Source organism: Cryptococcus depauperatus, chromosome 2 (genome assembly GCF_001720195.1).
Source record: "Cryptococcus depauperatus CBS 7841 chromosome 2, complete sequence".
Classification (NCBI taxonomy): Eukaryota; Fungi; Basidiomycota; class Tremellomycetes; order Tremellales; family Cryptococcaceae; genus Cryptococcus; species Cryptococcus depauperatus.
The window spans coordinates 1434829-1460379 of NC_089469.1; the positions used below are offsets into that span (position 1 = coordinate 1434829).

General features: G+C 44.5%; 9 protein-coding genes across 9 annotated transcripts; 2 read left to right on the forward strand and 7 right to left on the reverse strand.

Moving 5' to 3' along the window:
* Nucleotides 1–87: 87 nt before the first annotated feature.
* L203_101847 (uncharacterized protein) lies at nucleotides 88–1005 on the reverse strand (the record flags this gene model as incomplete). The annotated part of the gene is made up of 4 exons (XM_066211278.1): nucleotides 88–524; nucleotides 572–653; nucleotides 705–810; nucleotides 884–1005. The coding sequence occupies 4 exons, from the start codon at nucleotides 1003–1005 to the stop codon at nucleotides 88–90; spliced, it is 747 nt and encodes a 248-aa protein (XP_066067375.1).
* A 988-nt stretch (nucleotides 1006–1993) lies between these two features.
* L203_101848 (uncharacterized protein) lies at nucleotides 1994–3043 on the forward strand (the record flags this gene model as incomplete). Its single annotated transcript, XM_066211279.1, has 9 exons — nucleotides 1994–2010; nucleotides 2065–2121; nucleotides 2173–2186; nucleotides 2248–2266; nucleotides 2329–2373; nucleotides 2425–2477; nucleotides 2527–2898; nucleotides 2948–2980; nucleotides 3027–3043. The coding sequence occupies 9 exons, from the start codon at nucleotides 1994–1996 to the stop codon at nucleotides 3041–3043; spliced, it is 627 nt and encodes a 208-aa protein (XP_066067376.1).
* Nucleotides 3044–4096: 1053 nt separating this feature from the next.
* On the reverse strand, nucleotides 4097–5837 carry L203_101849 (uncharacterized protein; the record flags this gene model as incomplete). Its single annotated transcript, XM_066211280.1, has 3 exons — nucleotides 4097–5126; nucleotides 5183–5710; nucleotides 5761–5837. 3 exons carry the CDS (start codon nucleotides 5835–5837, stop codon nucleotides 4097–4099), a joined length of 1635 nt encoding a protein of 544 aa, XP_066067377.1.
* A 257-nt stretch (nucleotides 5838–6094) lies between these two features.
* L203_101850 (uncharacterized protein) lies at nucleotides 6095–7600 on the forward strand (the record flags this gene model as incomplete). The annotated part of the gene is made up of 7 exons (XM_066211281.1): nucleotides 6095–6108; nucleotides 6159–6230; nucleotides 6276–6338; nucleotides 6386–6534; nucleotides 6589–7197; nucleotides 7248–7547; nucleotides 7596–7600. The coding sequence occupies 7 exons, from the start codon at nucleotides 6095–6097 to the stop codon at nucleotides 7598–7600; spliced, it is 1212 nt and encodes a 403-aa protein (XP_066067378.1).
* Nucleotides 7601–8057: 457 nt separating this feature from the next.
* L203_101851 (uncharacterized protein) lies at nucleotides 8058–10040 on the reverse strand (the record flags this gene model as incomplete). Its single annotated transcript, XM_066211282.1, has 9 exons — nucleotides 8058–8504; nucleotides 8568–8702; nucleotides 8766–8906; nucleotides 8964–9235; nucleotides 9289–9403; nucleotides 9457–9601; nucleotides 9657–9721; nucleotides 9855–9928; nucleotides 9989–10040. The coding sequence occupies 9 exons, from the start codon at nucleotides 10038–10040 to the stop codon at nucleotides 8058–8060; spliced, it is 1446 nt and encodes a 481-aa protein (XP_066067379.1).
* Nucleotides 10041–10432: 392 nt separating this feature from the next.
* On the reverse strand, nucleotides 10433–16850 carry L203_101852 (uncharacterized protein; the record flags this gene model as incomplete). The annotated part of the gene is made up of 12 exons (XM_066211283.1): nucleotides 10433–10581; nucleotides 10636–12019; nucleotides 12072–12323; nucleotides 12371–12658; nucleotides 12710–12879; nucleotides 12928–13214; nucleotides 13265–13776; nucleotides 13826–14292; nucleotides 14346–15588; nucleotides 15642–15737; nucleotides 15786–16352; nucleotides 16410–16850. The coding sequence occupies 12 exons, from the start codon at nucleotides 16848–16850 to the stop codon at nucleotides 10433–10435; spliced, it is 5856 nt and encodes a 1951-aa protein (XP_066067380.1).
* A 448-nt stretch (nucleotides 16851–17298) lies between these two features.
* Nucleotides 17299–18300, reverse strand: L203_101853 (uncharacterized protein; the record flags this gene model as incomplete). The annotated part of the gene is made up of 5 exons (XM_066211284.1): nucleotides 17299–17512; nucleotides 17571–17729; nucleotides 17780–18035; nucleotides 18097–18194; nucleotides 18266–18300. 5 exons carry the CDS (start codon nucleotides 18298–18300, stop codon nucleotides 17299–17301), a joined length of 762 nt encoding a protein of 253 aa, XP_066067381.1.
* A 370-nt stretch (nucleotides 18301–18670) lies between these two features.
* L203_101854 (uncharacterized protein) lies at nucleotides 18671–21947 on the reverse strand (the record flags this gene model as incomplete). Its single annotated transcript, XM_066211285.1, has 4 exons — nucleotides 18671–18934; nucleotides 18979–20477; nucleotides 20532–20663; nucleotides 20717–21947. The coding sequence occupies 4 exons, from the start codon at nucleotides 21945–21947 to the stop codon at nucleotides 18671–18673; spliced, it is 3126 nt and encodes a 1041-aa protein (XP_066067382.1).
* A 268-nt stretch (nucleotides 21948–22215) lies between these two features.
* Nucleotides 22216–25378, reverse strand: L203_101855 (uncharacterized protein; the record flags this gene model as incomplete). The annotated part of the gene is made up of 9 exons (XM_066211286.1): nucleotides 22216–22254; nucleotides 22306–22596; nucleotides 22651–22781; nucleotides 22827–23006; nucleotides 23061–24230; nucleotides 24281–24617; nucleotides 24666–24965; nucleotides 25016–25296; nucleotides 25348–25378. The coding sequence occupies 9 exons, from the start codon at nucleotides 25376–25378 to the stop codon at nucleotides 22216–22218; spliced, it is 2760 nt and encodes a 919-aa protein (XP_066067383.1).
* Nucleotides 25379–25551: the final 173 nt, after the last annotated feature.

Here is a 25551-nt window from a genome sequence, read left to right on the forward strand (position 1 = left end):
TTCCAGCTTTTGTACTATTTCGTCGACAGGGTATTATGGTCAAAGTACATCGTACATGTAACTCACAACAACCAACCGATCACCAATTCATCTTCTTGTCTTGCTTTTGAATTTTCCTTTTGCCTCTCTTCCCTTTATCTTTCCACGACTTTTTCCGTGCTTTTCCAAAGCCAAAGAAGTCTTCTTATCTCTCTTCCTCGCCTCCAATTCTTTCCCTCTCCTCCTTTCGGCTTTGGTCTCCATACTTTTGGTTTCCTTTTCCTTTTTTTTACTATTCTTCTTTTGCGCTCTTTTACTTGATGGTGGTAATAAGCTAGACCCCAGCTTCGCTTCGACTTTTTTCTCGTCAACACCCTCTCCCAGATTGTTGGCTGCATTTGGGGAAAGAGAAGTGGAACGAGAGTAAAAAGTAGGCGCTGACGGGTCAAAGTCTTCGGTAATGGTGACTGTAGCAATCTGCTCTTCGTCGGAAAACTCTTGCTCTTGTTTATTCTCTTTCGCCTTAGAGGGACCAGCTTCAGACTCTTCTTGCTGTCAGCGCGCTATTTGCTCAAGTAATTCGTTGATTCACCCTCGTCTTCTGGCGCAAGTCCCATTGCTATCCTCACAGATTTAACATTTTCTGCCGCTCGCTCCCTCATATCTTTCCTTGCCTACCATAGCGGATCAGGGTTTTGTCACGGTATGATTCTCGTTCGATTCACCTGTCGCCTTTCTTCCAGATGTTCCTGCCTTTCTCTCTCTATGGCTCTTGTCTTTCTCTCTTCAGTCTTAACCTTCTTTCTTTTGGAAAAGCCTGTTAACCAGTCTCTGTCCATTTGATCAGATCAGCTTCCCTCTATGAATGGCGGCTGCCAGAAAGAAAAGACAAAATAGGTCAAACCTTCTAGCTTCATCGTCAAATTTGATCTCTTCCACCTGCTCTCTTCGAGCCTTTTTGGCTCGTTGGATGTACACTGCTCCTTCTGTCAGAAGAGCGACGTTGGACTTTACTGATTTCGTCATTGTAACGTTATAGCAAAGATGGTTAAAAACCAGATTACCAAGACAAAGAGTCGATTTAAAAAGTTAACAATCCATCAGTCAAATATTTTGGATTAAAGACAGGCACAATTTAGAATTGTCCTGCGGAATCAAATCCCATCCCTCCATTTTATCTTGAAATTCACACTTTTCGGACATTGTCTTTATGATTCTTATTGTAATGTTTTTATATCCACTTAATCACCAATGCTATCAACTAGAAACGCTCTGATTACATTCTTGACATCAAGGGTTTTGACACCAAAAACGAAGAGTTGTGAGGGATTTGAAGACAAAGTGACAGTTGTACAACGCAAGAGATGGGAATGGAAGGAAAAGTATGGATAGCAGCTATTTGTATCTGAGCAACATTGGAACAGAAGTGTCTTGAATCGGTTTCTGAGATGTAAAGTATTCCCATCTCTGAACCCAACAAGCCTCTGCTCTCTTGACATATTCTCATATTAGTCTTGCGATCTTGTTGATGCAATAAACAATATAATATACATACAGCCTTTTTGGTATTTTTAGCCACAGTTCTGGTAAAGTACCAACATTTGTTAATGGCTGAAGTTAAGCTTGGAAGCGTTCAATTAGTACCAGAGTGGGAGACACACTCGGGAATACTGGGTGCGTTGTAACTTTTTAGATCAATCTCTCATAAGTGTATACTTTTGCATGTTGTTTCTTGTACTTTTTGCTAATGCTTCGCGGCAAGTATTCAAAAAGTGATGGAGCTGCCACAGTACTTTTATATTTGCAGCGTATGGCCATATGTCAAGGTCTGCTGCCATTATTCAAAAATGGAGATGCTAATCCATATCCTGGTTGCTGAATGAGCGCCACACATGTTCTGACGCATTTGACCGACGGATTGGGACACTCAATGTCTGCTTTTCTCGTACATCACTTTTATTTGTTGTCATTATTATTCATAGAATTAAAGAAGCAAATAATACATAATATCATTATGTCTGATAAGATAGAGTACGTGATAAGCATATGGTCAAGATACGGGAGCTGATTGATATCAACTGGCAGCCAGGCCAGCACCTTTACTCCTATTCACCCATTCGATATGGAGAATCCTAAAACCTGGTACGTATCTGTTCACTGATCTTTATGCATGTGGCTAATAAACTGAAACAGGTCCTCTACTATTGGTGAGTTGCTAGCAAATGACTTGCAGAATTGGAAACCAAGACAGGTGTTTATGACAACTAGGAATGATGAACTGGGATACGTGAGTTATTTGGTCATCTTTCTCAAGTTGAAGACGCTTGTTGATTGGATGGGTTGATATAGTGACAAAATAATCTTCACCAAAAGATCTCTTCTCGAATTTCTCAAGTCAGTAGAATGTACATTTGGAAGCGTTTAGCAACTAACCTACCATGTTAGATCTGCCGGTGTGACGGTTAATCAAAACTTTACTGAAATTCAGAAACTTCCCAGTGAGTTACACATTACTACCGCTATCAGGTGGACTGAATGTTTGCAAAGAGTATGCTACCTTTGGCAAGTTTTCCAAGGCTGCCACCGACGCTGCCGTGGCCGATCTTGTCGAGGCAGAGATTGCCGATCCTACCCATGAATCGTCTGTTCCACCTTCCAAATCCACTGTACCTCGTGGCGAGAAAGACACCAACGCTCGTCTCTTTGGGCAGGCTAAAGAGTATGAAGAACAGGACGCTCTCTCATTTGCTCCCCCTCGAGATGGTGATGGCGTTGATATTGACGTTGAGAAACTGGAGCGATTGAAGGTGCATATCAAACATGAAAAGGAGGGCGGTGCGACTATTAAGGATGCAGAAGAGGCCAATAAAGCTAGCAATCCTCCTCCAGGATTCAAGCCGACAAGAAAGGTTACCCAAGGTAAGGACACTCAACAATCTGAAAGAGTTCTAACATATTTGCACTATAGTTCCCGGTGGCAAGTCTTCCGTTGGATCTATCTGTAGGTGGCAATATTCATGCAAAGTTTCTGCTAATGGCTTGTCTAGTATTTGGTGACGAGTAGACTTTTGGGCACAAATGGACGAGAGACGAAACCGCGATGCGCAGCTTTATAGCATTTTCATGCATATGGCGTATCTCCCACAAACGCTGAAGACAAATTTCACTTTCTAGTCTCAATGATATTCGGCCATGGAATACCTAGTTACCACCGTGACACGAACTCAGTTTCAGTTTTATTCTCGGTGGTTTTGCAGCGATAGTACATAATCTTTGGTTATTCCTTCTCTGAGCCACATTCCTCGCCGTAAAAAGGAGACGAAGAGGCGAATTAAGAACCGTTACTTTTGGCAAATACCTTTTTGGACTTCTTGACTCTACGTGTCGCGTTACATTTGTCGAGCAATGTATGTACCTTGTACCTTTGTGTATATGTTGCTGTTGGTTGGCAGACCATTCACAAATCCAGGCTATGACTGAAGGAAGTGTCAGGAGTATGGGTGGGAGATCATAAAGTTGAAGGGGAGCGTATGGGTTTGGAAGAGAAGAGAGAGGTGTGTAAGAGAGCGCTAGGAGGGATTAAATGGTTGAAAAGGCCCAAAGGCTGGAAAAGGGAAGAGATGATTGAGGTTTGTGGAGTGAACTCGACCCAATTTCAGCAGGAGTATCTTGATTAACTTGAAAGTGAGTATTCAAGCACCTATTTCTGTATCTTGGTCCTCTAAAATTATCTTTTGCTGACGGGAGGTGGATAGAGTGGGAGTGCAGTGTCTCTGGTAAGAGTCGAACAGGTGCTGGCATTCTGGGACAAAGGCCAAAGATGGGTACGAAAAGTTCAAAGAGTTAGGAGACAAAGAATGAACAGAAGGTGAGTTTGCTACGTTGCCAGGCCAAGGTGCTGGTGGTAAACTTCATTTTCTCGTCTTTTCTGATCCGACGTTAACGCACCAAAAAACAGTGTATATTGTGGATAGTGGTATAAAAGAAGGGATTTGATGAAAAATGGATTCAAGAGAACTCACAGAATCAAGACACTCCACGAGCTTGGGTTGATAATATCGTACATCTGAATATTCATATAACATGTCGCTGAATGTCGTGAACGTACACAATCTAATTATACTTGATAACTTTGACCTACTTGATTTTCCTCCTTCAAGTCATCATCTATGTCCTTTTTAACGTTTGGTGTGATTCTTTTTTCGTCGGTAACGGTGCTTTCTTCCGGCTCTTGCATACCTCCACTAACAAATCTATCTCTCAAGCTCTTTTCACTTCCCATTCTCCTTAAAGGTTTGAATTGTCTCTCCGACTTTTTGGTCTTGACCTCAGTAGTTGTGGTTGATGAAATGGGTAGAGGTTTGTCAGACATGCCGTGTGGAACTAAATTTCCACTTTCTCCCGGAGGCGAAACCCCAGCTTTCGTTCTAGTCGGTGAGGTTGACACATCCCTCTTCAACGACCTCAACCTTACTCGCTTCTTCGCTGTGGGTTCATCTACATTCGATAAAGACACAGGACCCGTGTCTAGTTCGTCCACTCTCCCAAGGTAAGGTGTATGGGATAGATCTTTTGGGGAATCATCTTGAATCGTCTCTGAATGAGCAATCTCGGATGGGTAAGCAGAGATCATTTCACTATCCTCATCCACGGCTTTACTTTCTTCCGATTCAGCATTTAAGTGTGCTTGCTCTTTCAAAGTGTTGGGACTTTCGGGTTCAGGGGTGGGCGATCGTGCGGAAGAAGATATAGCATGAGATTTCTCATCGCTCAATACGAGAGGAGACATTAGCCCTTCTTCCATATTGGCGCCCATATTCGATGACTCTCCGCTGCTCACAGCAGCTTCCTCCATGTTGTCGCCACTTCTATGCGTTAAGAAGGATATAGGGCTAAACAACGGTGTAGTGCTACCCTCAGGTACAGTTGAATCTTCCCCCGTCCCTTTTTCACCGCTGACGGTACCCATTGCTGCCATACCTGGCCGAGCAGAGAAAGACGAGGGAACATAGGTGTAAGAAGGGGGGCTCCAAGGAGCCGTAACTAGCAGGCATTTTTCGAGGGCTCTAAGGAATTTGCCAAAAGTCGAGTACTGGGATGTTGGATGGAGCAATAGTTCAGCTAGGCGTTGGATGGTGAACGGTGGTCTAAACTTGTAGTCAGTGGTGACACTGTAAACAAACATTTTCGGATTATGACTTGCTCATACATGGCATCTAATAACTTGCTCATTCGTTCAATCTCGTGCCGTCCACGCGCTTCTTCCATCCATCCAGTCATTTTCTTCCCACCAATGACCATATCTTCCTCCATAACGCCGGAATCCATGGTTATAGGTTGTTGCTTGTTCATTCCATTTGGAACAGACGATGAACCATTACTTGATGATCGAACCATAGGTACAGGTGAAGGTGTCTGACGACTTGATCGGTTCAGAGGCGGAAATGGTGGTATCACAAGGCCACCAAGGGTAGAAGGTTGCAAATCCTCATCCATAACATTCACGTCTGATGAGGTATTGGATGGGGAGAGTAACAACGATTCGGATGGCGGTTTGCCATCATCTGTAGGAATTGACGAAGGTGTATCTGTCTTGGAAAGAGGCTCACTTGAACCTATAAGCAGGTCTTTTGGAGGACGATAGAGCCTTGGCGGGCCTTGTGATAGGAATAAGCTATGTGCGTCTTCCAAAGAAGATTTGAAGTAGCTTCTGAGTGTTGGCCAGTCGGTGCTGGATAAGAATGTCAGTGGTTGAACCTGAAGGACAAATAATAGGCTAACGTGAAAGTATTCGATGCTGCCAGTTGTTGCAGTTGGGCTTCTTTCTCTAGTGTTTCCGAGGAATTTTGTATTGCCATATCTTTTTCTCTCAGTTATGTCTTTATATATTGGATTTTTATTTTATTTTATTGAATGAATGAGAAGAGTTCAAGATGAAGTTGGCGGCGATGACCGCATTTACGTAATCAACAGAAACTGAATGGAAAATGCTGGAACAAGTCGATGAAATCTTCCAATTACTACTTTTCTATTTGACTTTTTTAATTCTACACTTATCTTTCATCAGCTTTCGTATTTCGACATCCTCTTGTAGCAATAGAGTTCCATAAGCATAATGGTCAAGGAAACGTGGGTGGTTTACTATGTATAGCGGCGACTTGCACTGACAATGCAGCCAGCAAATTTTACGATCTCCTTGGTGTCACTCCCGATGCCAACGAAAATGACATAAAGAAGGCTTACAGAAAAAGGTAGGTTTGGTTCTGAATGCCGCACATTGTTAACTCTATATTCAGTGCTTTGAGGCATCACCCAGACAAGGGCGGCGATCCTGAGCTTTTCAAGGAGATGACTCACGCGTGAGTTGAAACGCTTGATACTAGATTTGGTCTGATATCTGCGTCAGCTATGAAGTCCTTGCCGACTCTCAGCAACGATCTCTCTACGATCAACTTGGTGAAGCTGGTTTGAAGGAAGGAGGTATGGGCGGTGGTGTCGACCCTCAGGACCTCTTCAGTCAACTCTTTGGTGGCGGTGGCGGTTTCTTTGGTGGTGGTAGGTCTGCTCTTGGATACATCTGTTTTTATAGTTGCTGATTTGAATATCAAGGCTCTCGCGAACCTCGTGGTCCTCGACGGGGTCGAGATCTCGTGCACCGTATCTCTGTTTCACTCGAAGACCTCTACAAAGGCAAAGTCCAGAAACTTGCTCTTTCGAAATCTGTTATCTGTAAATCTTGTGAAGGTCGAGGTGGAAAAGTTGGTGCAGTTCAGGCCTGCACCGGCTGTCAAGGTCGCGGTGTCAAGGTCATGCTCCGCCAGCTTGGCCCTATGATGCAACAAATTCAGCAACCTTGTGGTGAATGCGAAGGTACTGGTGAAATAATGAATCCCAAGGACAAGTGCAAGACCTGTAACGGCAAGAAAACCACTCAAGAGAGAAAGGTGCTTGAAGTTCACATCGACAAGGGTATGAAGGGTAGTCAACAAATCAAGTTTTCTGGAGAATCTGACCAAGCACCTGGTACCGTCCCTGGCGATGTTGTTATTGTTGTTGAGGAGAAGCCTCACCCTCACTTTGAGAGAAAAGGCGACGACTTGTTCTATAATGCCAAGATTGATTTACTCACTGCTCTTGCTGGTGGAGAGTTTGCCATTGAGCATTTGGACGACCGCGCTTTACACGTCACTATTGTTCCTGGAGAGGTCATTAAACCTGGTATGTTATATCGTGCTTCACTAGATAGCTATGTGCTTACTTTTGTTCAGATGCCCTCAAGATTATTTCTGGTCAGGGAATGCCTTCTTATCGTCATCACGAGCCAGGAGACCTTTACGTTCGCCTCACTGTTGAGTTCCCTGATACTATTCCCACCGAATCCATTTCCTTGCTTGAGAAAGCTCTTCCAAGCAGGAAGCCTATGCCCAAGTTTCCCAAAAAGATCCTTATGGAGGAGTGTGTGTTTAGCGAACCCAATGATAAGCACGCGAGGAATGTCAACGCACACCATCGCGATGAGGAGATGGATGAAGACGATGATGAAAGACCTGGTGTCCAGTGTGCTCAGCGTATGTTTTTCTGTTAGTATGCTTGGCCCAATTAACGTTTCTACGCAGAGTAAAAGCCTATTTTTCAAACAAAATGATCTCCTTTTCAATTGATCTTATCATCCGCTCTCGCCAGTTTCATTCCAACACTGTATACCCAGAATCAATAGATATAAAAGTGTTGGATAGCATTTTTCTTTTCTTTCTTTTTGAAATTTGGCTTTTTATGCACATGATTACTTCCCCCTTTTGATTTTTACAGAAGAATCAAAAATTTAGAGAGAAGACATCATAGATGGATGGCCCTCGAGAAGGGAGGAGATGGGACAAGGGGACTATCGGGACAAGATGTTGTAGAGCCATGTCGTATGGTTGTAGAATATGGTTGGTGCATTGTGTTTGGCGTTTGATTGCAATTTGATATTTTCCGCATTTCCTTCATTCATTCTACATTTCGTTTGCTCTAATAAGAATATACATTGCAACACCATAAAACTGTCAAGTACGATATGCCATTAGACGCAAGAGCTATTAGAGGTTGACCCCTTGCCCTCTTCTACACATCCAATCAACCTCATCCTCTTCATCAGTTTTGAGAATATCGCTCTCTCCACTTGATGCTCGCTCTCCCATCTCATATGATTCTGGCTCTTCATGCTCATTTCCTTCGCCACTTCTTCTACCGTTATGCCGCTGCTCGTCTGCAGTTGTGGGCACTTTGGCATACCCTGTTTGTTCAGCACGTTCTGAGTCGAATATTTCGGCATTGACATTGTTGCTTTCATTGGTCGCCTCATTGGAAGCATTGCGACCTGAATTAGAGTACAAGTGAACGAGAAAGGTAATAACGAGGTAAATGAGAAAAGACAGTGAAAAAGTGAACAGGGCGTAAGAGACATGGTCGATTCCGAGATTGTCAGCATTGTGCATTTCTTCATCTGTCGCAGACATGAAAAGTATACCCCCAAGCGTAAGAAGCTTTCGGTTTGAGAAACAAGAGTCATTTTTAGCACCCAAGACAAAGATGCGAAATTGACTCACATATGGTGGAAGATGTTGAAATATTCTTATGGCATTTTCACCAGTAGGTGTAGCCTGATCATTGAGAACAAAGCAAATTTCAATGACTCTGAGAGCGCCTGCACCCATCAGAGCATAACCAAACAACGCATGAATCTTTTCGTGTGACATAGAATTTAGCTACTTTATTGATAAACGACAGGTACACGCTTGACTCACTTTTGAAGAAAGCATCAGAGCTTGCTCATGAGCACTCATACCCCAACCTGTCATAATGATAATGGTGGCTGGTACAAAAGTCCGCTTTCCTTTTCGAGAAAGAAAAATACCAAGCAAACCTCCAGCCCACCAGAGTACACCCTGCCAATTATCACTATCAGTACCATCATTCTACCATTCAAGCCGAGAAGGAAGCACCATCATGGTATGCTGCATATCTTTATGTGTCCAGGGCCCACCATTGTGTTCAGTGAACGTATTCACAATGCCCCAAGCTGTAATGACAGCACTGTCCAACATTTCCTGACTGCATCCTTTTCGTTTGAGCCAGCTGCCCCCAAAATTGAGCATGATGACAAGGACAGCCGCATAACCTATAAAGGCTGAACCCATGATATAGTGAGCAGCACATTGGCCGAGGTGATCTCCACGGCAGAATCCAAGGGCTGTCGCTACACCAAAGAGTATCTCTATCGGCGCCATAGAGTAAGTATGAGCGCAACGCAATAAGATCAAAACGCACGCGTCCAACCTAACACCGGAAATGTCTTTCCAAAGACACTGTGAACGGGAACGACCCATGGACGGACACTGTTTTCCATGACATGTAACTTCAAAAAGATACCTATCCCTGCTTGCTACAGCGGTTGTATCAATCGCCAAATCACAACAAATGAAACAAGATACATACACAAAACATGACCCATTTGAGTATGACAGCCATCAATCCATGAACTGTTGCTGGGAATTGTCGACCGCCATGGTGATGTCCAAAAAAAGTTCCCACAAAAGCCAGAACAGTGTTGATGGATTGCAAGGGTACATGATACTTTGATCTACCATTAGATTCATCAGATATACGTCTTAGAATGCTAAAGAATAGAACTATACTTTGATAAACCAAGTACCATACCGATAGGGAACGAAATCGACCATAGAAAAGCCTCAATGCTCATCTACATTGTTCATTAGCCACTCGCTTTCGATTCGTCGGGCCGTTCTTGCGCCCGCAACTCCAGACCTTCTCCAGCGAGAGCAGCTTCTCAACCGTACCGCATCTTTTGGCTTTGCTTGTGGGCTGCAACCTACATGAATGTATATCTTCGCATCGAATGGCACACTTTCGTCGATTTCAGTAACATTATGGTGACCATGTGCTCTCGCTGGTCACTAGACATTAGACCTTGGTCTATCTCTATGAACCACTTTCGCCACAAGCTCACCATACTCCAGATACAGGCAAATTGCTAGAGCATAGAGTTGTAACCTCAACATGGTTTCTTGACGAGCTTGATAATAGTTGAGAGTTGATGGATTGTCTACTTTGACACAATAATATAAATATAGAGGATTTTACCTGCTGGCATAGTTAATTCTATAGAGAATATAGCGAGTTTGTTAATGATTCTTTCTTACCTTGTTAAATCATGGTAGAGATGAAAAATAAGAATATAAAATAAATACACTCTTTTTCTTTATTTTTTATTTTTGTTTTTTCAACCTTTGAAAAAGAACAACGTCATCATTTTACTTAAGTTTCCGGCGGAATTCTCTTTTGAACAAATGTTTTAGAATCTTTCCAATAGAAGATCTCAATCTCATGCATGCAAAATGTACACCAAAACACAGTATGGGTCAATGGGATAGGAACATGCCTTATCTTGTCTTTACTTGTCTTTGGTATTTCCCATGGCTTGCTGAAACATCCTTCCTGCACCCCCGCCTTCCTGTTTCCTTCCTCGCGCCTTGTTGCGGTCAATTTTGACTCGCTTTGAGGCTCCAGGGGACTCTTCTCGGGATTCTTGGCCCGTTTCAGCTGAATCAAGCAGCATAAGTGACGATCCGATGGATGAGTATAATGGAAACTCACCCTCTAACGCTCGCTTCCGATCTATCTCTCTCCTTGGCTCCTCCTTCACAAGATCTTCGTTTTTGCCAGTCTCTTCTCTAACAGATCTTGGAGCCGTATCAGAAGTTCTCATGAGAGGTGAAGGAGGCCTTGCTATACCAGTTCTTGCAACTAAGTCGTTGCTGTCTTTTGCCTGAGTTGCTGGAGGCACACCTGGCATGGGTGAGTTATTTGTCGCCTGCCATTGCATTCTATCTGGATGTATTCTAGGACCGCCATCAGAAGGCTTTCTCTCAAATGACACATTGTCGTCGGGAGGCCTTTCAGTAACGTTCCTTTCTGGTTCGGGACGAGCGGGAAGTGCATGAGGGGTTCTAATAGGCGTTGGAGTGGGAGAGGCAGCAGTGAATTCTCTCTCGCGTGTAGTAGATTCACGCTGTTCACGATCATCGTGAGCGGAAGAGAGGGGGCTAGGGTGTCTTTTGTCTCTAGAGTCTCTCGTTTCACGGCTATCACGTTCACGCCGACGGCGGTCACGGTCACGGCTACGATCATCGACCCTATCGGACCTATCGCGCTCTTTTCTGTCGCGATGTCCACTGTCTCTGTCCTTCTCTCGGTCTTTGTTGCGCTCGCCACGTTCTCTATCCCGCTCGTCGTGTTTTCTGCGGTCGCGGTCACGCCTGCTATCATCTCGTCTTCGTCCTGAAGGTTCTGACTCGTATTTCCTGGAATAATCGTCTTCTCTCCTGTGCTTGGTACTGCTTTCGTCGCCACGATGTGATTTGCTCTTGTCGCTTTCCTTGTCTTTTTCTCTCTCTTTCTCTCTTTCCTTTCTGTCTTCTCTATCCCGTTCGCGCTCGCTGTCACGTTGATATTGCTTAGACTCTCGGCCTTCACCATCTGCTGTGTAGTGATCCTCTCGTCCTTCTTTAGCTATAGTAGTACTCTCGCGTTCACTATAACGTTGAGATCGTCTAGATTCTCGGGATCCATGATTGCCTGTCGCAATGTGAGCCTCTTGGTCTTCCTTAACGGCAAAAACGGCTTCAAGCTCTTCTTCGCGGTGAAGCATTTTAGGCTCGCGGAACTTTTCATTATCTGTCGATTGGAGAGCCTCTTGTACTTCTCTAGCGGCGGCGACGGATGCTGCTGCTCTGGCTCTGCTTTCTTCAACTCTTTTCCGCAAGGTATCAGGGTCGGGAGTAGGCGTATCGGGCGCCAAAGCTGCAGGAATAGCAGTAGTCCCATTAGAAGGTTGATGATCCGTAGCAACAATGGCCGCAATTGCTTCCTTACTCGGAGTGGATTTCATGATGATATCTTGGGCAGGGGTAGGAGCAGTAGCATCATTAGTATCCTTCTGAGGAGTGAATCTTGTAGCAAGGTTTCTAGCAGCAGCACCCTAAAACATGTATCAGTGATATGGTCACATCAATATTCTGCGAGAAACTTACATGAAAAGCAGTAGGATGAACGAAAGGTCTGGATTCTTGTCTCTTTTTCAAACTAGACAAAAATGAGGTGCACATCATTTTTAAATCACTAGGGATTTCTCCAACTTCACCAGCCTGTAAACTTTTAATTGCATTCTCAACAGCAGTGCCGTTCGTCTCCATAATAGGAAAGAATTTAATGACTTGAAGAGCAACGATGATAGCATTCTTGTTGTGCATGAACTCTGCTTCGCTCCAACAAGAGATCAAGGCCTGCAAACAAGTCAGAGTTAATTGTGACCCGACGCTATACAACTGACTCGACTAAGGACGTTGTGGCACTTGGCGTAGAAATTTCTGAACTCTTGCCAGGACATCTCTCTCATATCATCACCAGCTTTAGCTTTGAATAACATACCGGGCAGCCGTTTACGCTCTTCGCCCTCCTTGATGGCCGATGTGATACCCAAGGCTTCTTGTAGATAGACCTTCTCATTTTGGTGCCATTTGTCAAGATCACCAAGTATTAGAGCTAAGCATCTACCAAGGTTACGAGCTTCAGAATCTGTACAAGAAAAGATACAAGCTGTGAGATTATCGTTGAAAAACTATGACAATTGATCAGGTTTAATTCACTAGGTCAATAGAAGCTGGCTTACGTTGTTGTAAGCAAAGACAGTCGAGAAGCCAGGGGTGCCTAGATCGTGCGCCATTCGAATGAATTTGGCTACGAAAACCGCATCACAAGGAGACAGAATGGCACGGGGATAAAAGCAGTACTGGTGTAGTTGGATAGCCAAAGGCCGTTGGAGATTCTTATCGATGATGGCTGAGATTCTATTAGCAAAATGACTCATATTCAACAGGTTTAATTTACTTTTGCCAAACCACTTGCTACTCTCCATCCTCATCCTTCTCCTCATAGGCCCGTTCACAGCATTTCCATGCAATTCCTTTTCTTTTGTCAAGTTCTCCGCTCTAGCCCTGAGGCGTGCAAGCTCATCTTGTTGTTCTACTACTTTATTTTTTTCTCTTGGATTTATCCTCCACGAAGAAACCGTAGAAATGTGACGGTTAATAGATTTTATGGCGTTGTCGTAGGATTCAGGCGAAAAAGCAATGTCGGAGGTGGTAAGGTGCCAGAAAATGACAAAGAAGGGTGCACTGTAACAAAATCAGCAAAGGTATTTCAGCTACCAGGCTTGACCTCTCACCTCATAATTTCGTTAGCTTCGCGAGGAAGCAATTTCCTTGTTTGTTGCATCGTCGGCGTCAAAGCAGAAGGCCACCACATCTTTCCTTTTCCGCTTTGATTTTTTGGAGGTGGAACGTTCAAACCATTTTTATCCGTTTCCTCCATAATTACGTCCTCACCTTCGGTCACAACTGGCGTCAATGTCAATTTAACGGTTGGAGTTGAAGGTGTCGATGTCTCTACAGGAAGGGCTGGACTGCCCTCTTTCTGAGGTGATGCAGGAGTAGACTTATCCTTTTCAGATATTGCCTTTTTCGCTGCTGTCAATCGTGCTTGCACTGCAGCTTTCTCTTCCATTTTGACGCGCCCAATCTCGACATTAAGACGAGGTCTGAGGATTTGGAAGGCAGTACCATATTCGAGGCCATAACTCACAATGAGTTGTTGCAAATTCGGAGTGAGTGTGATGTGTTCATCAGATGTTAGATGGTCCACCAGAAAATCTCCGAATTGTATGAAAGCATTGTGACACTAAAAAGTAAGATTAAAATACATGTGAAACTGTAAAGGGAAAACGTACAGTATCTTGAACCAAATTCATGGCCTTAATAGGAGTGTTCACAAGTTTGTCAATCACAGCTTGTCTGGTCTGCCCCAGCGCTATCCAAATTGGCATTGCCAAACCCTGTTCTCTGAGTGCATTGACTAATCTCGGTAAACTCTTCTTAAGATTCTTAACTTTCTCTATCGGTGCCCTGACCGGTTGTTCTGTCAATCCGGGCTCCGGAGGGGCCTGAATTTGGATACGAGTGGCAGAAAAAGCCTCTCGAATTATTTCTCGCCCGCCCGCATAAGCTTGCAATTGAGCTTCTGATACACCATCATTCGGTATGGGCTCGATTCCAGACATACTAGACATGAGTTTCTCAAGAATGATGATATCACCAGAGTGACCTCGCATGAGACGGTTGATGATATATTGAAGAACAGGATTGAGGTCCATGTTGATATATCTTCTATTGAAGTCACCGACAAATTTGGACAATCCTAATTTTATGTCAACGCGGCCTTTCTTCCCCCAAACATTGCGGAACACTCACGTTCAAGCCAAAGAGCAACACCTGTCCCCATCTCATTCAATCTTTGCGCCCTGTCATCCGCTAATGTATCCAACATGACAAAGGTTGCCACATCGTAAGACAGCTGCGTCATGTACCTTCCAGCATCTACAATGGCCTCGCCAATATTTGGATAGGCCTTGACTTGCGTTACAGCAGTTGTCCATACAAACATAGGGTTACCATGGGACTGTTTGGCAAGAGCCCTAGCGGAGTGTCTCTCAGATTGCGTGACGCCCGAAGTTGTGGCAGAATTTGTGCTGGTTACTCTTCTTAAAGCTTTCTGAACCTCTTTGGTAGTTATTGCAGCTGAATGAGTTGCCACCAAACAAGGGTTCCTTCCGTCGGCATTGCATGTGCTGTCTCTCCATTCTCCATATAACGAATACCTGACAGTATAGGGGAACAATTTCAGTACATTCCACAATTCCACGTCGAATGCAGCCGAGGCGGAAGAACACGAAAGAGAAGGGAGGATAGAGATACGGAGAATGTCTAGCCATGGTTTAAGCTCGTCAGAAGTAGGCTGTAGGAGGTGGAGCTGTTTTTTGGACATCTCGTCTTCGATCCCAAACTGAAGCACCTTCTCCTTTCTAGTTTGTTCAAAATGGCGAGCCGCAATTCTACATAGCTTGATCATAAGACTTGACCGCCTTCCTCCCATTCCTCGTATCAAGCCAAGCCATCTTAAACCCTTCTCATGTATTTCCTCGTTGGTCTTCCACGTTTCGTAGACATCATGATGGCCAGGATAAAAGAACTTGAACCTCTTAGTGATAGTTTCCGGAGGAGTTGGTACTTCTAGAGTTAAGACCTCATCTTTTTCTTGCAGAGGATCAACAAATGGCGCCATTGCACCTAAATCAAATTCGTCTTCGGCTCCATTCATATCTTGATACACTGAATCCACCGCATGATCTACAAGATCTAGAATCAGATCTGCCACGATAGTGCTTTTTTGCGCTATCCAAGGCCATCTTCCCAGCATATACTTGACAGCACCTTTGTCGCTAAGCGCAAACAGAGCCTCCGTCAATTGAATGCGTTGCTCAGGGGGAGGCTTGGATAATATTTCTTCGTTTTGAGCTGCACTCGTAGACGTCGAAACAGGATCATCGTCGTCCAAGACGGAATCAGTGAGGGCATTTGATGGTCCAGAGCGAGAAGACAGAGAAGAAGCCCATTGTTTCCGGACCACCTCCATTTCAGCATCATCGGGAGAAAGCTGACAATTTCAGTGAGCAATATCAATGGTTAAATTGATACGGTTATACTTACGAATGGGACAATATCAGAGAGGTTCATCAAACCATGTTTGATCAAAAGAGCGGCGATATAAATTAGGCCTCTTGGAGTATCACCAGCCTCCAATTTCTACCATGACTGTGAGCAGGTAATCTTTTAAGAAATCGATAAATTCACCCTATACCATCCAAATTTAAACCCTAGTACCTGACTCAAAACTCTGTCACCATCTCTTACCAAAGCTTCTCCTATATCTCTAATCTCCTCTTCTTTCCAGCTCAATTCTTCCTTTTCCTTCCCCTTGGCACTTGATGACGTTGCCCCCCAAGGAGAACATCGAAGCAGTTCAAGGAAGAACTGCCAATGCTGCGTCACATGACAAGCGGCCACTTCGAGAAGAACATCGAGAACACGGGGAGGAGAGAGGTTGAAATAGCCAATAAGTCTCATTATTTTACTCCATACACTACTTGCTCTTTCTCTCCTCTCATTTTGATCCTCTTCCGCCACTCTCGGTGATAATGCGTCTTCACTTGTCAATAAAACAATTAATCCTGAAAATCCTTCAGAACATTCACGTAGGAGATTGAATTTACGCTGCTTGAAGAATAATGACGTATTCTTTTTGACAAGAGCGTTTTGAAGACTCTTTGGATTGCGAGGTATTGGGTGTAAAGAAAGAGAGAGAAGTCGGTCGGGGTTCAAGAGAAGATTCGGAATGTGAGCAGGAAGTGTGTGGGATTCCTGTCATGCCAACTCAGTATGATGACTCAAAAAGTATGCCCATCCTCATATACTCACAAGTAATAGCTTGATGACACTTGTCCCTCTAGAATTTGGTTCTTTCCCTTCCTCCATTTGTAGCGTATCATTCCTGGTGTCATCTTCCTCAAGCATTTCTATGGCATCTACCAATGCTTCTCCTAGAATGTCTTTTCTCTCATCCTCCAACTCATCCAATAGCCCCTCGAATAGCCCAGTGAGCTCTCGCTCATCCACATCTGCTTTGATCAGCGTCACCAGTGTATGGAGGAGTGGTACCGTCGACAGCACCGAGGGTGGTACCGATAACAATGAGATTATGAGTGCATGAAGGGCCTCTGTACCATGGCTATCCCACTCCTCCAGGTGCTTCACAATGGCCGAGCTCAGTTCTGGAGGTATCTGCAAGGGCTTGGCTGTCTCTGCGACAGTACCAGCCTTCTCTTCAGGTTGTGACTTGCGGCCTCGACGAGGAGGCATTTTGCTAAAAGTATTGTGTTAATAAGGAAACGGACTGAGCTTCCTTCTTCTAGGTGAACGAAGACCTCGGTTCGCCTATGAATTTTCAGGCTCCAGCCAATTAAATTTTTTTAAAAGCAAGTTGAAATAGAAAAGCAAATGAATTGCTCAAAGACAACATTTGTTTTTAGTGGCGTTTAATCGTCTAGGCGGCTATGTCCGCCGGATATAGTGATGGGCAAGAAAACTGCATATAGCTGACTTTTCTTACTGCTTCTTTCCCCAAGACTATACATGAGCTGTCATACCATTACGCTCGCAATTCAAAGAGTAGACAAGGCTTATGCTTTAGATATTTTCATGAGCTTATTATCAATTCATGCACACCATAGCAATTGTACTTTCTTGAAGCTGCCGCAGATCGTTCGCCAACGAGCTGTATACATCACCTCTAGTCCATGCTTTGCATCTACAACGAGAGATAATCCTTCACTTCTTGGATGGTTAACTTTCTGAATGTAGACGGCAGTCTCTCTCCAGGTTTTTCCTGCATTTGTTCAGGTGTTGGGCAGGTGATAATACCGAGCTCAATGGTCTCTTCCGTCATCTGGCCTTCAAATCCTTCTTTAAGAGTGAGAAGCGCGGTGTGGATGGCATCCTCAAGAGAAAGGTCGTCGTTGTATCTACATGAGCAATAGTTTAGGATCATTGCAATTACTGACAGAGACGTAAACATCCTACCTCTTCTCCAGAAAAGTCTTTCCGTTTACTGAATTCTTCCCAATGGCACTTGCCTTCCATGCCCAGTAGGACCCTGAGGGATCAATTTGCCATAGAGATTGTCCTCGGTGAGCATCCCACCCTGCGATCAGAACTGATATTCCGTATGGCCTAACACCACTTTATGTCTGTCAGTAATCTTCTGGCTACGCTGCTGGAATAATACATACCCAGACTGAGTTGCTTTCTGCATAACTGCCGCTACCTCCTGTACCAAAACCTTTGTAGGAGGATATTCCCCATACACTTTCCAATATGCCTGAGCAATCTTTCTAGCTTTGGCTACAAGGATTCGAAAGTCTGGACCCATACCAGAGTAGACGAAGCCGACGTTGGGACATATAGGAGCTACCTTTTCGAGGGCGTTAGTGTCGAGGAGAATTGAAGGAGCTTTCTTTTCCGTGGCAATAACGACGCCATTGGTAGCTAAGGCAGGATGTCTGTCTGAGTATAACGTCGAGATAAATGGCAAACTCAAGAGACACACCTTTAATACCGAGAGAAGTAGTACCGCCAGAGACAGCGGCAAGAGCATGCTCAATCTGAACCAATTTACCGGAAGGCGAAAAGGTAGTCAGAGAAAATCTAGCATCGTGGGTCAGAACCTTGAGCAAAGACCCAAATCATTTGTAAGTCAATGAGTGTAGATGACTCACGAGTAAGCACCACCACTACCACCTGGGCCAGACATTATATGCAATTATCGAATAACAAGTTGATAGTCCCAAGTAGTTCTCCCGCTCGGAATGCGTCTGATAACTTTTATATACTCGCTGGTGCTGCTTGAAGAAAGAAAGAAATGAACGAGATAAAGTACTTCTGTAATAATATTAAACGACAGCCAAGCGCGTATGCCTGCACGCCAGTCTTTCTCTTTACGTAACAACACAAAAGTAAATGTACTGTAAAAAACACTTCAAGAATAAACATGAAGAGATCGATTTGTTACATATGCATGATATACGTACATAGGAGACCGCCCGGATTGGAATCCACCTATTGCGCTGTCTATGATAGATAATCCCAAAGCTCCTGCTTCTCAGAGATACCCAAAACAGCCTTCAGCCTTTCCCAAAACTCTTGAAAGGGAGAATTCGGACAGTTGGGAAATATCTCTCAATATGCCTATATACTTGTTCTACCCAAGCAGGGTCAGGTCCATCTCTACCTCCCAACCAGATCTCTAGTCTGGTAACTTTTCGTCTGGAAATCACAGCACCACAAATGACGGATTTGGCCTTGGACGGAGTAGCCCATGAAGGTACAGCGTCCTGCAGGTTGCCCCCTATCAGCAAGAAACAAATCTCAAGAAAAGCTATATCCATCTGAACTTTATCAATTACTGGTCTTGCCAATATGAGAGACTTACAGAGCTTGCGTCTCCAGTGATCATAATCTTTCCACCTTTGGTACACATTTCATCCTCCCACATCGGTTTGATTCCATCAGCAAACAAGTGAAAGTTAGTGTCTTCTGGCATGTAGCCGATACCCAGTCCACCACCACCTTGCATTGGCGCACCAGCTTGTTCGATGATTCTTCCCTTGGACTCTGCAATAGCACGACGGACAGCCTTCCATGATCCAAGGATATCTTCAATCGTCTTTCCATGAAATACGGTCAACAGCGCACTATTATAATCATGTGCAGACTGCCAATTGGCCTTGGCTTTGAGTTTGTCTGATGAGTCAGAGTAATACATAGTCCAGCTTCTTTCCAGAGGCAGACATTTTTGTGGCGAACCAGAGCCATGGAGATGGGACTCTGGAGGCAAAGAACCTCTGCGCATTAAAAGTTGAGCAGTTATGGGAAGATAAGACGGCTCAATGCTGTGTCGTCTCTTGTAAAGATCGTTGGGGTCTGTGTAATACGACTCAAATTGCCTGGCTCCTTTCTCTGGCGAGGACATGATTGACGAAGAGAGTTGTGGCTCAAGGTCATGAGAATGATTTTTATTAAACGAGTCGCTTCGTTTCAATCCACCACATGATCTTTCTCTAGAGCTAGGATGATTAGGCGGAGCCATTGTGGATGCAGGCCCAGACATGGTTCTCTCGAGCACGCTCGGGCGCTGAGTAATTTTACCGCCAGTTTCAGAGCCACGGCGCTCAACCTTGAACACTGGTCTGATAGGCCCTGCCAAGCTCTCGGGCTCACAAGTTGTATTTGGTAGAATTGACGCACTCGATAACTCCCCAGGAATTCGGTATATTGTTGTGGGTTGCTCTAAGGTTGAGTTGGAATCGGCGCTTGTGTTGACTGTTTGTTTAGTTGTTTGATTCTCAGTTTTCTCAAAAGTAATGTTAGCGAATTGTTTTACATCCTCAGGTAACCCTCCTTCACAGCCAATCTGATTATAAGGAACCTCTTTTGGAGTGCTTGATGTTCCACGGCTTTCGGGAATAGTTTCCAAGGTTTCCTGCAAATTCTCAATGCCTCCTTCTTCAGCAATAATTCCCAATTCTAGTCTGGGACTTGGCGGTCTACCATCTGGGCCGAGTCGCATAATCAACGAATTGACCGAGCTAGGTATTGAAACTCCAATCATTGTCTCTCCTTGGGGTATAGGCTTTGATGTGTCTGTTAATGGAAGAGATTCGAGAACATCTTCCAGTAGTAAAAACGTTTTTGTCTTGCCAGCTGTCGATCCAAAGCTTCGTTTGAGGACATCTTTAGTTGAAATAGGAGTTGGGATTAATGGATCTTCAGATGAACGAGGAATGACAATTTGGTTAGACTTTAGTAATGAGTTTGCGTTGTTGACTTTGTTGGTGTTGATGAAGGCAAAGACAGATCCTGCAACCATCTGGGCAGCTTCTGGTGTGAAACCCAGTTCGTCCTTAGATGGTGCTTCATTGACGCTTTTCACTGAATCTGTCAGCTTCTGAAGGGCTGTATAATGATGGTTAAGCCTTGCTTTACCTCTATCTTTTAGACTTTTCATTTGATTCTCATTTTCGCTATCTACATGAGATTCGTCTGTTGCTGCGCTCTCATCTTGATCACCAACTGTCAACTCGGAACCAGAGCTGGCCACGTCGGCGTTTGGGACAACTGTTTATGTATTAGTCTTGGGACTATGTAGCAAACCAAGCTAGTATACTTGCCAACACCGACAGCCTTCACAGCCAGCTCAGCCTTTTCAGTAAAGACATCCTCCATATCAGCAACACTATCTCCTTCTCCGTAAGACTCAGATTCTTCGTCACTCTTAGCGTCAATATAAGCCTTGGTCCGTTTTGGCTTTCCTTTTTGTTTTTTAAAATTATTTTTGCCCACTACGGAATCCTCCGTCGTGAAAGCCGAAAGTGGTAGAGGATGAACAGAGCCTGTTTGAGGAGTGACGAGTCTATCTTCTATCGGCGACGATCGATTACTCATGCCATTCTCGTTGTCCCAAGTGATCACCTTTAGATTTCTTGTACCATGACCTTTGATATTCTCAGTACTTTGCTCCTGCATCCCGTGAGTCCGGTCTGCGGCTTCCCGCTCTTTCTTTGCTTTTTTTCTAGCATTCTTTTTAGCCTTTCTGATATTGATGTTATCGTCTCCCTGAGTGTTGAACGAGGCTGCTACGGTACTGGTCGACATGCTATCGTCATCATTGTGATAGTCGACAGATACAGTATTGTGCCCAGCTGTTATTGAGGCAGGTGTCCAAACTGGAGGGGGTTCATCGTTATCGAAAATCCCAGGAGAAGTGTCCATATAAGTTTGCAGGCGAGAAGAAAAGTGGACATGTGCCGAGTTGCCATATGGACAGCATCGAGTTTCAGGGTCGTTTGACATATCAGCATTGGACTTGTAGAATTCACTCTGCATTTGTTTGTGTTTCGTCAGCAACGCAGCAGCCTTGGATCCCCAAACATCAACTGGAGGGCTAATTTTCTGTGCTTTGAAATGCTTTCCTTGCAAGCGCGAGTGAGACATAACTGATTCAAATTCCATGATGTCACGTGAACAGGCTGGATCAGTCTGTGAAAGACAACTTTTTGCAGTTTCATTAAGACTTGTGGCTTCAGGAGATGTACTACAGTTTGTGGAAGTTAATTCTCGCAAGAACTTTTCACGTCTGTACAGCTCGACCTCGTCATCTCCCGAATGCGTAAAGTCAACAAACTGATTATCGTGCACTGGCTTGGCAACTTTTGAAAAGGTAATGCCAGCAGCTGCTGCTTGAGTTTTGGCAAGCTCTTGCCGGTCTTTGGGGTCAAACTCGCCGGTTCCCAGGTCTACATCTGGGATAGGCTGGGTATTCTGTTCTCGAGCTTGTACGCTTGTGTGCTTGCCATTCTTTCTACGCTTTGTAGAGCTTTTGCGTTTAAGAGGCATTTCCATTTGTTCGCAAGCAAGAACAAATGAAAACAAAGAGAGAAAAAGATACGAAATAGTAAAATAAAATAAAGTCAGCCACGCAAAGGCTCCAAGTTTGATGGGAGATCAGTAAAAGTCTCACACGTAATCCACCATCCGCGACGGTCCGAGCGTCATGACGAGAGTCATCATGGGTAGAGTAAGACATCCTTTCTCACTGTATGCATTCTTTATTTGGTCCCATCCGTTTACTGGTACATTCAAGTCTTATATATATAAAAGTAGAGTATTCTTACCACAATTCGCATTGTTCTTCTTTGGACGGACGCATCTATACATTGTGTTAGTATTTTGTGGCACAATGGTCTCTCAGGCAACTTACTCCGCTTCCAACCTTGCAATGGAACGCTTCGTGGAACGCAGGTAGATTTCTCAACGTCCCTATCGTCCTCCAGTAGGGTGGGCTATGCGGGTCAGTTCTGATCCTGCTGACAGCTGTAGCAGGTCGTGTAAGTTGCGCCCAGATGCGAGCAAAGGCAAGGAAGAAGAGCTGGTCGTCGGAATAGTCTAACCCAGGAAGACGCTCAGAAGTGGATTCCGATGACACAGAATTCTTCCATGCAATAAATGCTTGAGCAAGGCCCGAGTCACCAATGTCTTCGCCGTTTGTCAGCTGTGGTAAATTCATATCAGCAACTTGTCAAAGATTGGAAGGATTAGAGCTTACGTTGCCATTGACGTAAACCTTTTCCCCATCAGCATCGTAGACGTAAAACTTGGAATATTGCCTGGCAATGCATTGCGCGCGTTTTTCAAAGCCATTGACAGTTTTTTTGGTCCACCAATCCCTCAATCGACCTTTTCTCACGTCAGCGTATTCCAAGTCAACATTTATCGACATACCTTGGTCATCGTATTGGCTGCCAGAATTGTCAAACGCATGCGTTAGCTCGTGAGCTGCAACAGCACCAAAAGCACCATATCGCATATGAGAGGGCCAAGCGAGAGAGTAAAATGGAGGCTGAAGGATACCAGCTGGGAAAACAATTTCACCATCAGGAGGAGAGTAATAGGCATTGACAGCTATTTGTTATCAGCTATTGTTCTAAAGTTTTGTTGGTCAATCTCGAGACGTACTTTGAGGATACATCTCCCATGAATCGCGACTCCTTTGTCGTCCCAAACGAAGCCAGACTCTAGATTCTTCCAACAAAGTGGATCTCAGAACATTTCCAAAAAAGTCATGGTTCTTGATTTCCAACCTTGCATACCACTTCTCCAGGCTGACAGGATTGGTCGTGTTGGGAGCCAAAGGGTATCCGACTTTTGGGATAATGGCCCTAGCCTTTTTCTGGGCAGCCTTGGCAGATTCAGAGTCCATCCATGAAATATGTGGAAGCTTCTCATCGAAAGCCGAAACAATCGATCGAATGATATGCTCGCCTTCGGCTTTGGCTTCAGGAGAGAACGCTTCGCGTACAAATTCTCGGCCAGCAATAAAGCCGATGAGGTCATCAGTATAAGCTAGACAGACATCTTGACGATTCTCTTCAGTACCTTTCTTGAGACCTCGAAGGAGTTCTTGCAGGCGACGGTATTCTTTTCTGATTACAGTCTTTGGGCCCAGAGCATCTGCATAGCTCAAAGCAAGACGAAGAACAAAGTAGCCACTCAGGACTTCATCCGGGGTCTGCTCAATCAGGCGAGTGACAGACTTCAGGTAAGGTGGATACGTGATTGTGACATTCTCTGGGTAAGTCCTTGGAGTAAATGTGGATAGGTAAGTGGGTATGTCAAGGAATGGTACAGCCCGCTCCACTTCTTCAATAGCATATGGATTATAGGCGAAATGGGGGTTGTAAAGGTACTCAGGATCAACACCCGCTTGCACAAGATCAATCTCAAATTTGAGAACTTTGCTGGCGAGTGTGTCAATACGTTTTTCGAAAGGCTCTTGAGTGATAGGAGGCTCGGGCTCTCCAGGCTCTTCTCCATCACCATTGCCGTCACCCCTGTCTTTTCCGGGCCAAGGCCAAGGCCAAGCCTGCTCAACAGCCTCCATCTTGCCAACAATTTCTAAAGCATCCTCAACCCAACCCCTCTTTACTTTTTCAGACTCCACGCTTTCGGCAGCTTCTTTCAAGATGCCATAAATGACAGAGTGGTAGAGGTCCAAGACAGGCTTTTCGTCATAGTATTCTTTAGAAGGAAGACCACCCCTAGCTTGATACAACCATAGGGATTGAACTTGTGAATCTTCGCCTCCGGCATCACCTTCAATCTCAAAGTTGATGAGGCCTTGAACGCCTGTGATTTGTGTTGGTGAGATTTATCCTCACAAAATAGGGCCAACCTACCTCGAGAGTGGAGCCAAGCAAGAGCTTTAGTAATTTTCTGCTTCCTCTCATGATTAAACTTCAATAAGTCTTGGGAGATTTCCAAATGCTGGCTTTCGACTTTTTTCAAAGAAACAAGACCAGCACCTTTAGTTTGCTTGAGCTCCTGGATCCGTTCGGCGCTGACAAGAAGGTCATCAGGAATTCTGTAAGAATCGTCATAAGCGCCTTTGTAGTCCGGCTCTTTGGCAACAAACTCTGTGTCAGAAGCAGAATCAAGGTCAAATCCACCAAAGATATCAACAATATGTTTGATGAGTTTGAGCAACGGCTCCTGACCGATTTCGTTGAGGTTATCCTAATGACCTATTTAACAGAGTATCAATGGCTTTGAAACACAACTTACAACATCCATGCAGCCTGTATATACACCCTTGAGCTTGGCCAAATTTCGTTCGTCTGGAGTGGAATCCTTTCCAGGCTTCTCTAGAGAGATGGAATCAAGGACCCGGAGGATTGTTTTCTTGTTCCTATCGGCGACCTCATTGAAGGCGCCAAACTGGCCACGATCGGCAGGGATAGAACTCGTAGCCTGCCAGCCACCTGTAGCGAACTCGTAAAAGTTATCACAAGGGTCCACAGATGAATTGATTGCAGAGAGTATCGAGGCGGAAAGTTGGACGCATTCTGGTGTAAGACAAAGTGGCTAGGCAATTTACTCAGATCAATTCCAACAAACAGCAGAGTACAACTCACAGGAAGAGGCATGTCAGTCGGTTGACTGATCTGAGTCGTAGTGTGAGTGGCGGTTTCCGTAGTGGTCTCTGTCACCGTCTCGGGAGTACCAGGAACATCACCATGGTGCTTTTCCTTCTCCTTCTTATAAGCTCCTTCAGCGCTGGCAAACAGACCAACAAAGAGTGAGGTCAATAGCAAAAACAAAACTGCGATAACGGCGAGAAACCTTTCGCGACTAGTTCTCAGTCTTGAGAATGGCGAAGAGGTGGAGTCGGGATTGTCGAGAAGGGGAGCGTTCTCTGAATATATAGTATTAGCAAAAGTACATGACCCGATGGCAGATAATAAACCTTGATCTGTCGATGCCCTTGGCTCAGCCATGATGGGCAAAGTGTTAAGAAAATTCAGTAAGTAATAAATGTGAATTGAAAAAGATGAAGCAATAAAACGAAAACGGAAACAACGCGTTACCTCCACTTGGCGACCAACAATCTTCATTTCCGTTAACACAAAAACATTGGTACAACTTATTCATATTATAGTTGCAATATGAA